At 43.9% G+C, this 15,188-nt stretch overlaps 1 protein-coding gene across 1 annotated transcript in view; it reads left to right on the forward strand.

The window, feature by feature from the left end:
* The first annotated feature begins 10,153 nt into the window (after positions 1-10,153).
* The window catches only part of PROM2 (prominin 2), a 41,191-nt gene continuing 36,156 nt past the window's right edge, over positions 10,154-15,188 (forward strand). Inside the window, exons 1-2 of the mRNA XM_081921287.1 lie at positions 10,154-10,734; positions 14,961-15,010. Coding sequence (XP_081777413.1) covers positions 10,467-10,734; positions 14,961-15,010 — 318 coding nt within the window. The 5' untranslated portion in view covers positions 10,154-10,466. The remainder of the gene's footprint in view (positions 10,735-14,960; positions 15,011-15,188) is intronic.

The following is a 15,188-nucleotide window of genomic DNA, read 5'->3' on the forward strand; positions in this document are numbered from 1 at the left end:
CCCAGGTTACTTTTGCCCAAGCCTTTCCAGCCCCTCCCCTGTCCATTGTCATCAGGGGGATGAACCCCTTCAGACTGCTCATGCTTTCCTTATAGTCACTGACCCGTTTTGACAGTGGCACTGCTATAATGGATAAATAGATTTCCTTCTTCCTCCTCCTGTTCTTTTCCTTTGTGAAGTTTTTTTTATTAAGTTTTCCAAAATTTCACACATACATTTCAATACATAATAGCCCCCCGACTTCCCACCCCCATTTCCATGGTGTTTCTGTTTCTCTCCCTGTGCTGTACCCTGTCATCTCCTCCTCCTGTTGTTGTTTTTTTCCCTTAGAACATGTGTTGATAGGGTCTAATCGTGACCAGGTGGCCTTCCACACGCTGGATGCAACTTTGAGAAATGGCCTGAATAAAGAGTCTTGGAAAACTTTGTATCCATACAAATATGCATGAGGTTTGCCCGCTTTATCATACTGTGATAAAGACTGCCTGAGTGCCATGTGATGCCCTGTCAATAAACCTTTTTTTTTTATTTCACAAATCTATCTAATTCTTACTTTTTGAACCGCTGCCCTATTATCTGGATTTAGCTCTTGCAGAGCCGCTGCCAGTGAGTATAGGCCAACCTCTCCATATCTGCTGCTCTCCAGATGTAGTGAACTTCTTATCCCACCATCCCTGACTTTTGGTCATGTTAGCTGGGTCTGATAATAGATGTCGTCTGAAACATCAGAGACATCTTCAGGAGAGCTTTAAAAAATACTCCGAAGATCCTTTCTATTTTGAAGGTTGCTCATGAAGGCTGCCTGGAGGTCCATGTTTCATGTGTTTTGTGGAGCTATCCCTGAAGCAAGGAGAGCAAGCGGAATCAGTGCACATCAATCCCTCTTGCCCTCCTGGCTTCAGCAAAAGCAAGCCTCCTGGCTTTCCCCCCACCTCCCGCAAGAGCCGTGCGCTCTTTAAAGGGAGCGTGGCTCTTGGGGGCTTTTCTAGGAGGTGGGGGAAGGGACAGAACTGTGTGCTCTGTGCCTTCCCCCACCTGCAAAAGCCAGGGATAGCCACGTGTAGCCTCCACAGGGCAGCGGCATGAAGGCTCCCTGCTGCCCTGCAGAGGCTTCGCACCACTAAGGCAGAAGCTAGAACAGCGAGAGGGAGCGCAGCACTCCCTCTCACTGTTCTGGCTTCTGGGATAACCTCGCAGCCTGCATTCGCTCCATAGGACGCACTTCCCCTTACTTTGAGTATCTTCAAAGCCCATGACACCTTTAGTAAAGGCTGTTCCCTAATTGGAGCGCTCACAGGCAAGGGTTTCCCAATTGTTGGTGTTTATACTACATTTTTAAAGATTTGCCTTGAGGCAGTCTTTAAACCTCTTTTGTTGACCACCAGCATTACACTTTCCATTTTTAAGTTTGGAATAGAGTAGTTGCTTTGGAAGACGATAATCAGGCATCTGCACAACATGACCAGTCCAACGAAGTTGATGTTGAAGAATCATTGCTTCAACACTGGTGATCTCTGCTTCTTCCAGTACACTGCTACTGTATTAGTTTGCCTGTCTTCCCAAGTGATGTGTAAAAATTTTCGGAGACACCGTTGATGGAATCTTTTGAGGACTTAGAGATGGCGTTTATAAGTGGTCTACCTGTACAAGCATACAGTAAGGTTGGTAGTATAATAGCATTGTAAACAAGCATTTTGGTTTCCCTGCGACTGTCCTGCTTTTCAAACACACTGCACTTCAATCAGGAGAAAGCTGCACTCGCAGAGCTCAGGCGATGCTGGATTTCGGCATCAATGTTGACCCTTGTGGAAAGATAACTGCCCAGGTAGGAGAAGTCATCAACATTTTCCAATGTTACACCATTGAGCTAGATTTGTGGCGCTGCACAAGAAAGGCCAGTGCAGTACATCCCTGCCCGCCTGCCTGCCGCCCCTCTTGTCTGTCCACTTCCAGCAGCAAGGGCTGGTGGACTGGCTGGCTGGGCTCTTTCACCCACTTGCTTGCTTACTCCAAGGCCACTTCAGCTCCTGGGAACCAGCACCCCCTGGCCAGCCCCAGAGGCACCTTTCACCTGGGGAGCTTGTAGCCAGGGCTGCTGCAACAGTCCTTTGGGAAGCAGAAACATGAGATGGCATCCAAGGAAGGAGGGAAGGAAAGAAAGAAAGGGACAGAGGCTGGTGTTGCCTGCGGCACCCCTGACTACCATTCAAGGCACCCCAGGGTGCCACAGCGCACTATTTGAAAACCACTGGTCTAAAGAAAGGCCGATAAGCCAAAAACATTAAGGAGAAGAATTACCTTAATGAGGGTCAATCGCAGAGAGGAAATAAAAATCTTAATACATACCCTCCAACATTTCTCTGATGAAAATAGGGATGTCCTGAGGAAAAGTGGGACATTCCAGGATTAAATAAAAAACTGAGACAGTTTAGGGACACTTGGCGGGTCTGTAAGGATAGGTCTGAGGAAGAGATATAATCCCTCCCAGCCATGGACATTCTGAGCATCTGAATGGTGTTATTTGGTTGGCAAATTCATTGAGGCGACATGGAATTGAGCAGCAGGTCACCCCCAGGAGTCAACTGGCGAGAGGGAGGTGCAGGATGTTTTAAGCCGCCCTTTCCTAACCTGGTGCCTTCCAGATGTTTTGGACTCCAGCTCCTATCAGCCCCAGCCAGGAAAGCCATGCATCATCACCAGTTCTTCTTATTTATATTGCACATCTGTAGCAAGCAAAGTGCATGTGCACAGCCTTCTGCTGCATCTAGGGGGCATTTGGAGAGTTCGCAGCTTGGTCTGTTCTGGGATTCCTGCTGATGGGTCTCCTAGTCCCTGCACAGGGTCCCTATTCTGCCTGCCCCTCCGCAAGAAACTACACGTAGAAAGGTATTCAAATTACAGTCAGAGCTGAACAACCCATTGCACATAACTGCACAATGCAATGCACATACTGAAATAATAACCATCGTGTTTCCTTCAATAACCTTTTTGCTTCTGCCTCTCAGTCTCCAGGATTACAAAACAATAGAGGCGAAATAACAGGATTATATAAGCATTTAACTGGATCAAACTGTAACTAAGAAAAATTGACAACAGGTTGTGCAGGTGTGACTTTCCCCAAAATTTGAGGGAAAATTGTGACATGAAAAATGCAATATGGCCACCACTAAATAGTTGTTTTAATACATTTATTTGTTTTTAACAATTATATGCCATCTTTCAATTACAGAATACAGTATCTTACAAATTAAACAGTAAAATGCACAGTGAAATAGATAGGAAAATACCAAATGAAATCAAAAGAGGCTATTCACCATGCTTGGGCACTGTGACAATTTCTGGTTTTCTGCCCAAATTATGCCTAGAGAATAAGGCGCATCCCTAACATGAAGGAAGTTTCAGTTAAAGGCTGTCTGGCAGGGAAATGGAAGATCTTGAAGGCAGTTTGCAGCTGAGATAAACAGTTCCCTCTGATCCCAGGGAGTGCCTAGCCTCCCTGTGGCTCTCAGCAGGTGTCAACCACCCATTACTGTGAAAGGTGACATAAGGTCTGATTGGTCAATGGAGTGACAGCTGCCAGTCAAATATACATGGGCAAGAACCTCGCAGCAAGGGGACTGTAAGATCAGACCTTTACTTGGTGATAATAAGTAGCCACCCTACAGTGAAGAGATAATTTAATGAGTAGGGCCGAGTTGTGGCATAGGTGATGGAGGGTCCTAAATCTGCCGGGCACCTTTGTAAATCTAATCCCATGTGTCTAAATATTATTAATAATATAATTATTTAATATTAAAAACGTGAGTGTTAGGCCTGTACTGATAACCTTGGTACAGTTATTATAAATAAATGCTCTCAAAATGTACTGCTTGGCATTTTTTCTTGAATTAATCAAAGAGAGCCTTTATACCTTACTGAGGATCTCACCCACCCCAAATTATTTTTCTCTCTCACCTCTGCTCCAGCAACACCCCACCCAGCAAGCATATACAAAATGCAAATTGCACCTGCTTTCAAATGTGCATGTTCTGGTGTGGTGCTGCATCTCAGAACCAAGGAGGCGGAGTTGTCAGAAACCCCCATAAACCAAGGATCTGGACCAAATGGGGCAGGGGATGAGGGACAGAGAAAAGAAAAATTCTACTTCCCAGTTCTATCCAAAAGCTGATTTAGTATTAAATGTTTATTGCTAAGCAAAATTGGGCTTTCAAGCTCATTAATGTTTTAAAGGCAATCTCCGAGTCTATCATTTTATAGACTGGGAAGCCTTCTATTTTTGCGTTTCAACTTATTCATTAAAATTTAACTACTGCGTTCTCTCACACTTTCGTCAACAAGAGAATCTGGAGCACCGTCAGTCAGGAGTCAGGATTCTGCATTCTGGTGTAAGCTAGATGTCCTGAATTGTATTGTGATTACAAGTCACTATCAATTTGGAGAAGCATCACTTATATGAAAGGGGAAATGTTTATTGTAAAATTGAAGCTGACTCCTTTATGACTTGTTTCACCCGTTTTTGGGCAAGTGGTTGCATGTACAGTCTAAGCACATGCACACACACTGGAGGCATGACAAAGAAATACATTTTAATAGTGGGGTGTTTTTTTACAGGTATGGATGAATCTGTCAAATTTTGTTTTTCTCAGTTTATCACATTTTTCCAGTCTAAAGTTCAGCTTTCCACATCAGTTTGTGGTGTTTTTTTTTAAAGTCCTCATGAGAATTCTCCTGCATTTTTAGTGCAAATTACTCCTAATATGCAAATGTTGACATTATTCTAGATTTTATTGCAGTTCTTTAATGAGTTTTAAAATGTTTTGTTTTGTCTTGTTATTGTTAGATTATAGGTCCAGTGCCCTTCTTTGGGAGGAAGGGCAGGGTAAAAATGTAGCCAATTAAATAAATAGATTTCTTAAAAATGTAAATGGAATTACAATGCATCTCATTATATTACATATGTACACAACAAATAGTGGGACAGCCTCTGACCTGTGTGCCTCACTTACTCCCAGAATATTTATATTCCACTTTCCAGCTCCGAAAGGAACACACAAATAGCAGATTGGAACAATCTATGAAAACAGAACAATAACAGAAAAATCCAGTACGTAATGAAATAGTAAGGTTGTCTCCACACTGGCACTGTCTTACGGGTGGAAGAGAAGCCGGTTTAGGTTCCCACAATTAAAGAGGATTAAAGTGCTCTGTCTTTAAAGTGCAACAAATCCACTTTAAAAACAAAACACACCATCACTTTCTGTGATTAGGAAAGCCAGGAGAAATGTATTAAAAAGTGAAGGATGAGCCAATGATCAACAGGAAGGTGTACAAGCAACCTGCAAGCAAGTCATGATGTGTACACATTGTCACATGACTTCCCTGCAAACAAATCAGAACACAAGCTCAATAAATGCCAGCCATATGCTACATACATGGAAGCACATGACTTTCCCCAAAGAATCCTGGGAGTTAGAGTTTGTTAAAGGTTCTGTGAATTGTAGTTCCTTTAGGTGTTCCCAGGATTCTTTGGGGGGGGGGGGAGTCATGTGCGTTCCATGTATGGTGTGTTTTTGCAGCCCAAGTCTAACTTCCAAGCAAATAAGGATGAATAAACAGGTGATAAGAATTTAGTAGAATACCCATAAAATTAGTGAGTTCACATTCATGCCATGAAATACGAGTAACTACAGATTATGTACAGAGATCTTCCTCATTTTTCATTCCGTGTTTTTATTTCTCTCCCAGCTGTGCCTTCTTTCAGCCATTAGAGGAAGCCAAAGAGCTACAGATGGAGTAACTGGAAAAGCAGCCGCCAGGTCTTTTAAGGTTGGTTCCAAAAATGGACGGCAGGGGAAATGGATTCTCTTTCCGTGCCACAGAAATAGCAAAGCAGTGAGGCAGAAACACACTATAGCAATCTAGTTTAATGTTCCAGAGCACAATGAGGAACACCTAAACAACAACAGACCATGAAGTAGCAGGAGACTATCGGTGATTAGAGCCGTTTGCAAGGCTAACGTGGCTGGTCTGACAACGGCCAGAGGATTTCAACAACACAAGTGTCAAATTAATTAACACTTTAATAAACAATTCTTGGTAGCTCTGCATTAGCAGCCCCCACTGTGTGTGGATAGCATTTTTCTTCTCCCCGCCCCCTCCAAGCTGCATTCTGAACCAGATAATAGATGCCAGTCTGCTGATGTAGCAGTGATAAGAACATGAGAAGAGCCTGGATTGGGCCCAAGGGTGCCCATCTAGATCAGCATCCTGTTCTCACAGTGGTCTAAGTGGAACGCCCCACCCCCACCTCGCAGCCACATGTGAATCCTCGCAACTGGTGTCCTGAGGCAGGCTGCCTCCAACAGCGCCTAGAATGTGCACCAGCCCTGGCCAAAAATGATAAGTGTGTGGAGATTTTCTGCTGATTCTTAATTATCAATAGCAGAACTAGGACACAAATTTGGAAAATCTTGCTGTGAGCTTCCAGCTTTAGATGTACTACAGATCTCTTGATCTCTCTTTACATATGGGGAGGAGGAACGCAGCTCTATTTCTCCTTTACACCTGCAGGTGAGGCAGTGGAAGTGCTGGACCAGCGTCTTGCCTCAGTAATGGACTGGATGAGAGCCAACAAGCTGAAACTCAATCCAGATCAGACGAAGGCACTGTTAGTGGGTGGTTCCTTAGACCAGATGGATGGGAGATGGCCTGCTCTTGATGGGGTTACACTTTCTCTCAAGGAGCGAATACATAGTTTGGGGGTACTTCTGGATCCTTTACTGTTGCTTGAGGTTCAGGTGGCCTCAGTGGTGCAGAGTGCCTTCCATCAGCTTTGGCTGGTGGCCCCACTGGACAGGGATAGCCTAATTTCTGTTGCCTATGCTCTGGTAACCTCTAGCTTAGATTACTGCAATGTGTTATATGTAGGGCTCCCTGTGAAGATGGTCTGGAAACTTTAGATGGTGCAGAATTTGGTGGCCAGATTGGACACTGGGACAAGAAGGTTTGAGCACATGATGCTGATCCTGGCCCAACCATTCTGGCTGCCAACTAGCTTCTAGGTCCCATTCAGAGTGCTGGTTTTGACCTATAAAGCCTTAAATGGCTCAAGATCGCAATACCTCAAGGACTGTATCTCACTATATGACCCTGCAATCATCATCAGAGGCCCTTTTTCATGTGTCTCCTCCACAAGAGATCTGGGGAGCAGCAACAGGAGAAGAGGCCTTTTCTGCAGTGGCTCCCCATTTGTGGGATGCTCTCCCCAGGGAGGCTCGGCTGACACTTTCATTATACATCTTTAGGCACCAGGTGAAAATGTTTCTCTATAACCAGGCCTTTGGCTGATTAACATTCTGTGTCTTTTTAAATGTGTTTGTGAGATGGGGTGTTATTAATTTGTTTTTGTTTTATTGTGTATTTTGTGTTCTCATTTTATGTTGTGAAACATTCTGTGACCTTTGGAGCAATGGCAGTACAGTGGTACCTCAGTTTTCAAACAGCTTTGTTCATGAACAACTTCGAACCTGAATGTTGCAAAACTGGAAGTAGGTGTTCCGGTTTGCGAACTTTTTTCGGAAGCCAAACATGCTCCGTTTTGAGTCCCCCTGTGTTTCCTGTTGTGCTGCTAATTTGTGTCCCCCCTCCCCATTGTAATTCAAGCCTTTTGTTTCTGATTGCAGTGTTCTAAGGTGATATTTGGAGCTTTTGTTTTTGCTATTTATTTTGCATTTCTTGTTTTAAGGCTTTTTCATTTAATTTGTTTTTGTGACTGTATGGATTCCAGCTCAGCTACTGATTGACTGACTGATTGATTGTGTGACTGCGGAAATGGATAAAAGACCCCCCCCCATCCAAACAATGACTATCATCAGTAAGAAAAACATTTAATTTTAATTTTTATCATCTACAATTCTGTTTTATTTATTTTATGCTTTCATTTTATGGATCAATGGTCTCATTAGTAAAATTCATGTTAAATTGCTGCTTTAGGGCTTGTTTTTAAAAGTCTGGAATGGATTAATCCATTTTGCATTACTTTTTATGGGAAAGTGCGCCTTGGTTTTGGAACGCTTTGGTTTTGGAACAGACTTCCAGAACGGATTAAGTTTGAGAACAAAGGTACTACTCTATAGGAATTATTATTATTATTATTATTATTATTATTATTAGCCACTGATTTCATACCCTTCAACATTTCTCCAAGGAAAATAAGGACATCCTATTTCATAATGATCATTTTACTGTTTATATCCCACACATCTTACTGGATTTCCCCAGCAACTCTGGGCAGCTTCCAACATATATAAAAACATTACAAAACCTTCCCTATACAGAATTGCCTTAAGAGGGCTCAGGGGTCGGATAACTCCATACCCTCCAACATTTCTCCAATAAAAATAAGGGTATCCTAAGGGAAAATGGGACATTCTATGATCAAATCAGAAACCAGAATGGCTTCTCTAAATCAGGGACAACTCTGGAAAACAGGGACACCTCAAGGGCCTGTGATTTCAGGGCTCCCACATGGTAATAGCCAGAACACTGTTGCCCAAAGCATTGAATGAGACTCAATGCTTGGCAAAGATGTCTCCATCCATGATGAAACTGCCTGGGCAGGCACTCTGCCGGCGGCCTCCGTTCCGAAGAACCAGCAAGTCTGTGCTGGTCTTCAGGAATGCTGAAGTCTCATCTGCATTTTCTTACCCAGCTGCTGCACGACACCAAAGTTTACACTAATAGGCTGCAGTGGAACTGGGCTATCCCTCTTTGAATGGGCAAGAAACTTCTTTTATTTTTCTCACTTGCTTGGACTATCCAGCGATACATAAAGAAGGCTTGGGTAGAATCCTGGCCCCTGATTAAAAATATAACACCTATATTCCTAAGGAAGGCACATTTTGAAGGTAAATTCTTCAAACGTTTCAAACAGGTTTGTCTAGTGAAACTGACTCTCCAGCTTCTAGCTCTCGAATAATTCTAGGTTAATTTATGAATTGGTGAAAATAATATTTGAAACTTGCATGCATGAACAGCACTGGGTCCACAATAAACTGCTGCGTTGAGGTTCCCTGGCTCTGCTCGTTTTCTCAGCAAGTTTAATGGTTGTCTTTTCATGCTCCTCCTGACCACCTGATATGCAGCACTCTGATTTGCTTGCACAAAGTTAGGTTAGCTTGAGTCTTTACTGAGCATTCATCCCATTCTGTTTGCAGGAAGGCTACAGGTATATGAGAATAAGCATTCATCCTTAGTCCATCCTGATTTGCTTGCAGGTTGTTTATATGTCTTTTTCATCACACCTGCACCATATATTTAAAGCACTTTTATATGAGTTCAACAGTCATGGCTCTCCCCTCCCCCCAGGAATCATGGGAACTGTAGTTCATTAAGGGTGCTGACCTCTCAAACCCACAGCAAACTACAGTTTCCATGATTCCCTGTGACTGTGTGCTTTAAATGTACGTATAGTGTGGATGTGAGCCATCAAGCATTCCTTCATCCCTCCCTTTTCAGTGCATTTCCTTGTCAGTTTCCTAACTGCATAAAGTTATTTTTGTTTATTTAGGGATTTGTTCCACTAGGGTGACAGAACGCTGTAATCCACAAGCCTAAATTTCTGGTATGCACTTAAATCCCTCCTGCAAGCTGCTAGCAGCCTGGAAGCGACCACACTGATGTGCCCCCCCCCCCCATGAAAAGACAACCATTAAATTTGCTGAGACAACAAGCAGAGCCAGGGGACCATAACACAGCAGTTTATTGTGGACCCATGCTGTTCATGCATGCAGGTTTCAAATATTATTTTCACCAATTCATAGATCAACCTGGAATTATTAGAGAGCCAGAAGCTGGAGAGTCAGTTTCATCAGACAAACCTGCTTGAAATGTTTGAATATGCTTTCAAAATGTGCCTTCCTTAGGAAAATAGGTGTTATATTCTTAATTAGGGGCAGGATGCAGCTACCTCCCTCTACAGTTGTGGCAACCAAGGGCATGTGGCCAGGTGACTCAGTGCAGTGGGTGAACAAGGTTTGGGGATAAGTCAATGAATGTCTCCTGGGAAAAGCTCCTCATTTCCTTCCCCTCCACCCAGCGCTGCAGCCGCACCCTGCCCCATCCCACTAGCTGGGAAGCAGCGAGAAGCTCAGGCTGCAGCGAGGATCAAACTCGTCTGGCAGGTTTGGGGTTGTTGCTTGCTCCCCCCCCTCCGCCTTTCAGCTGCAGACAGAGATGATCAGCTGAAGAGGGAGCAGTGGCCATGCCTCCCTTCCTTCATGCCCTCTGCTTTGCAAGCAGGGCTTGGGAGCACTGACCGAGGGCAAGAAAAGAGGCTGCTCCCCTTGCTGGTCCAAGGGAAGAAGAGAGAGTCACTGGGGAGGATCAATCCCCTCCCATAGCACTGGATGCTACCATCCACCTCTCTACTGCCATAATTTCTGGGGCTGAGACCCATCTCTGAGGCAATGCAGGACGCAGCACTTTCAAGAGGCACCCGTGGCTTTGGGGTGCCATGTCCGCTGCTCCTGCTTCTGGCCTTTGCTGTCATTCTCCTGGATCCTGTCGACTCTCAGCAATGCTCCTTGGGAAGCCCTTCGCCCATCCTTCAGTTTGCTGATGTGGGTGCTGAGCAGCGGATTCCTGCCCACCATCGAGTCCCTGGATCTATGGATCACCTCTACGCCCTTGTCCACGGCTACCTTGAAGTTGTTCAGCAGAACCCTTTCCCGACAGGTAAGGAAGCCGACTTCTACCAGCCGTGGGAGCCGGGTGCAGTTGCCAACGGAGCAAGAAACAAACGAGAACAAGCTGTAGCCTGACCAGGCCTTGTACCTTCAAGAGTAGCTTGATGTGCAAGAGTCAGCAGATAAAACTTCTAATAGCATGCGGGTGAAGCATTTGTCACCTGCTCAGATCTGTGGCTGGGCTAGTTCTAAATTCACAGAAGAAGGAACTGGTTAAAAGAAAAGAAAAAAGCAACCAGAGAGCCAAGGCAACAGAAAGGCCTTGAGACCTTTGAGAAAAATGTGGGACCCAAGGAAAGACACACGTTAAAGAAAGCCCAGGCATTACTGCCACTGCAGGCTCTTAACAGCAGCTTCATTCTTCTCTACTGGGGTGGCTAAAATGCAACACACACACACACACACACACCAGTGGTAGGTGCCTATCCCGCAAATTCAGGTTGTGTAATTAAAGTGGATTTGGCGCTCTTGTGCAGCAAATCTGTGTCTTCCAAAAATGCAACTTTTTGCAATAAGGAAAGTGACAAGAAAGCGCACTGTGTGGGATAACGATTGATGTGACATTGTATAACTTCCCTGTAAACAAATCAAAGTGAATGCTCAATAAAGAGGTCATCTGGAAGTGTCCTGAGGGTCCCTGCAACCTGATCCAACAGGTATCAACTTCTGTAGGTGTTTCCCGTCTTTCCCCTCATCAAAGCCCACCAGCACGCCTGGTCTGTTCTGTATCTTAGGCAGACCCCAGCCTCATAGGAATCTGGCAGAGGTGGATTCAGAGGAGTGCCCATACTGGGCGCTAAAGGGGGAGCTGCAAACATGACTTAGAATGGAAGGCAAGAGGCAAATCAATTCCTTCCACACGGCCAAGAAACACATTTTGATACTCGTATTCAACATTGCTCCTGACAGAAACATACAGTAATTTTTCTAACTATACAATTTCTTTTAAATTGCATCCTCACTTTTCCCCTAAATCCCTTCTAGTTCAGCAGCCATTTCTCACAGTGATTGATTGATTGATTGATTGTACTTTCATTCAAATGAATCTCAAAGCGTCTTTCAAGCAATGAAAAACAATAACATAATAAAATATACTAGAACATCACAAATACAGCATAAATCTTATAAAATAATTAACAAATCATCAATAAAACAGTTACAAACTATAAAACACTATTTACAAAACAGAAGTTAAAAAGTAAGCTTGTTTACAGCAAAACCACTTTATATGATTAACCAATCAGTATGGTGGCCAAACAGAAGCTCATAAGCAGAACCCGAGTGCAACACCAGCCGTCTCCCCCGTTGTATTCAGGGGCACATGACCTCTGACAGTGGATTTAGGATAGAATGGGATAGGACTGTAATGCAGGTATTTCTCATAGGAGGAGGACTGGGGTGCCTGAATGTCAGCTGTCTGGATTCAAGGCATGTGTGGCAAAGCAGAGGAGGGAGTCCACCAACGTCTCTCATATTACTGTTGAAAAGCGATGGGCCCCTTGGGGTCCGTCCCCCCGCTGGCCATTTGTGCATCGGCAAAAAGGAGGAAGTGAATCACCAAAGAAGGGGGCACTCATTTGCATAAATTGCATGGAATAGATGCAAATTTAGAAATTATTAATTTAAATTAAAATATGAGACATCTGACCCTGGCCAGGAAGATTGTGACCAGATGATCAGTGTAAAGGGACACATGACCATTCTCTCTACCTGGATTCCTTTTAGTAAATCAACTTGTCTGGGCAAGTAGCAAAGCTTTGTTTGTTCCACAGACGGAAGTTGACTGGGAGTTGACTGCAACTTGTACCTGCCCTCTGGGAGTTGAGTGGGAACAGGACTGAAGGTTGGATGTGACAAGGTGCCGCTCCAGTCCACGGGGAGCCAGCATGCTGCTGCCCAGATGCTGTGAACTTGGACAAATATGTAAATTTCAGTTTCTCTCCCAGTTCTCCACATTTCCACATTAGTTTGTGAATTTTTTTTTTGTCCTCATGAAAATTCACCAGCATTTCAGTGTGAATTTTTCCAGTTCCCCCCTTTTCTATGCAATTTTGCCTTTTCTACACATTTTCATGGTGCAATTTCCACCAATGGAGCACATTTTTGTATGTCATCTTCACTAACTTTTGCAGTTTTCTGCACACTCTCCTCTTTCTTTGTACACATTACTTGGCTGGAAAACTGCACTGCGGGATTCAGAAAAGTGCATTTCATAGGATGGCTGTGTTTTGGTAGGTGTATTGTTTCAGAAAGTGCTGATTAGGTTGATTCCCCATTAAATGCAAGCTGAGCTGGATTTCTCTTCCTTCTCTATATAAACTACAACTCGCATAAACCTGGCCAGTGTTGAAGGGTTATGGAAGCTGTAATCCCCAATGTCTGGATACACCATATTGACTACCCCTGATTTAGACCCTCTGAGGGCCTGGTTCTCATGGCCAAAGTATGTGAGAAGAAGGTGATGCACAACCGGATTGCCCTTTTCCTTTCTTTGCAGCTACGGTGAGCAGCTGCCAGGTTGCTCAGGCAACACTGAGGGGTTAACCTCCTCTCCAAAACTATTTTTCAGAACTAACTGCCCTCCCCTACATATTAAGGTAGATGCTAACACCCTAGTGGGTGTGGGGAATTGAGGCATACAGAGATGGGTTGCACCACTTAGGACTGTGGGCCAGGGGTAGCTAATGTGCAGCCCCTCACCTCAGATGTTGTTGGGCTATGACGCCCATCATCCACAGGCCACTGGTCATCTTGGCTTGGGCTCAGGGTCGGATTTAGGTCTGATGAGGCCCTAAGCTACTGAAAGTAATGGGGTCCTTTATATGTCCAGCTGTCCTTTGTCAACAACAAATTGTCGCTTTTTTGTGTTGAATATATGCTATGTGGTATTTTATGGACTTAATAGGTATCTAAAGCAATTTTATTTGTTTTTTATAGTATATTTTGGAAATGTACACCCAGTTTCTTTTCTTTTAAATTTTTTGGGGGGCCCAAGAGAGTGGGGCCCTAAGCTATAGCTTGTTAAGCTTGTACGTAAATCCAGTACTGCTTGGGCTGCTGAGAGCTGCAGTGACGGATATGTGAAGGGCAGCACAATGGTTACTCCTGCTATAGGTGAATGCTCTTGTGACTGACTGCTCCTCCGTATGAAAATGTTCCTCTCATCCTGCACCTAGAAAGATGGGTAGGCTAGATCCTGACATGCTAGTTTTCTATATGAATGGTCTTTGTATGGAGGAACAATCCCTCATGTAAGCCAATGTCATCACTGCTTGGGAGACAGGACTGCAAACTTGTACCTACTTGCCTGCATTCAGGAACTTACTTATGAGTAGACATGTTTAAGCTTGAACTGTTGAGCTCTAGTCCTATTCACACTTACCGGGGTTTGAACTCTGTACAAATTACTTCTAAGTAAATATTATCAGGATTGTAGTGTGTGAGTGCAATTATATGCACACTTCCTTGTGAGTAAGCCTCATAGAACTTAGTGAGACATTTTGCAAGTAAACATGTACAGGATCCATCTGTGAATGGATCAACAGCCTCTGTTGACAGAGTTGCGGTCTACATTTCCATGTCATTTCCATGCAAAAAGAGAGAGGCTCTAATAACCAAAGGGAACAAGCCCTTTTCTCAAAGTGTGTATAATAAAAAGACAAATAATAGGTACCCACAATTAATCATAGTCACAGGAAGCTCCTCAGTGATTATGCTAATAAAAGAAAAAAACAACAATTTGCTCCATTGATGTTATGAATGGTTGGGCTTCCCATTGTTTGTCAAGTCTAAAGATGGCAACTCTTAACCATGAGAGAGCAGCCTGGCAGGTTGACTGTATTCATGTTTCTTTTGGAATAAGGTATAGAATGCCAAAATAATTTTTCAAAGAGAAGAAAGGTCAATGAAGTGGATTGTCAGTTCTGCAGGAACCGTGGTTGCCCTGATACTGTTCCGCGTTTCTGGGGAGACATTTGAAAGGCTAGATAAATACACTCCTACCGTTGCGATGGAAGGAAGGTATAATTAGTGTTAAGAATTTTATTTTTAAAGATTTTTATTTTAAAAAATCAGGGTTTTAGAAGTACACAAAACTGGTGCTGAACTGGATCTTCCCTTTACGAAGAGAAGCACAGGCTGTGGGCAAAGGTGTTGAGGGGTGGGTTGCTATGGCAATGTTTGAATATTCTGCAACTAATGTGTCTTCTTCCACAGAGTTGCTGAGGGATGCCCTAAATGACCCACCGTCTGCTAATACTTCACAGGTAAGGAAAAACAGAGGAGGGAAGTCCACTTAGGGGGAGAAAGTCCACCATTTTGTGAGCTCGGAGTCCATGTTGGATACCACAGTTTAGTTTCTTAGCTATTTTCTTCTTTATATGCCCACACACAGTTCTGAGGCTTATGCACACATGGCTTCCACAGGAGAGATGGGCTCAAGTG

The sequence above is a fragment of the Podarcis melisellensis genome (assembly GCF_964234715.1).
Source record: "Podarcis melisellensis genome assembly, chromosome: 8".
NCBI lineage: Eukaryota > Metazoa > Chordata > Lepidosauria > Squamata > Lacertidae > Podarcis > Podarcis melisellensis.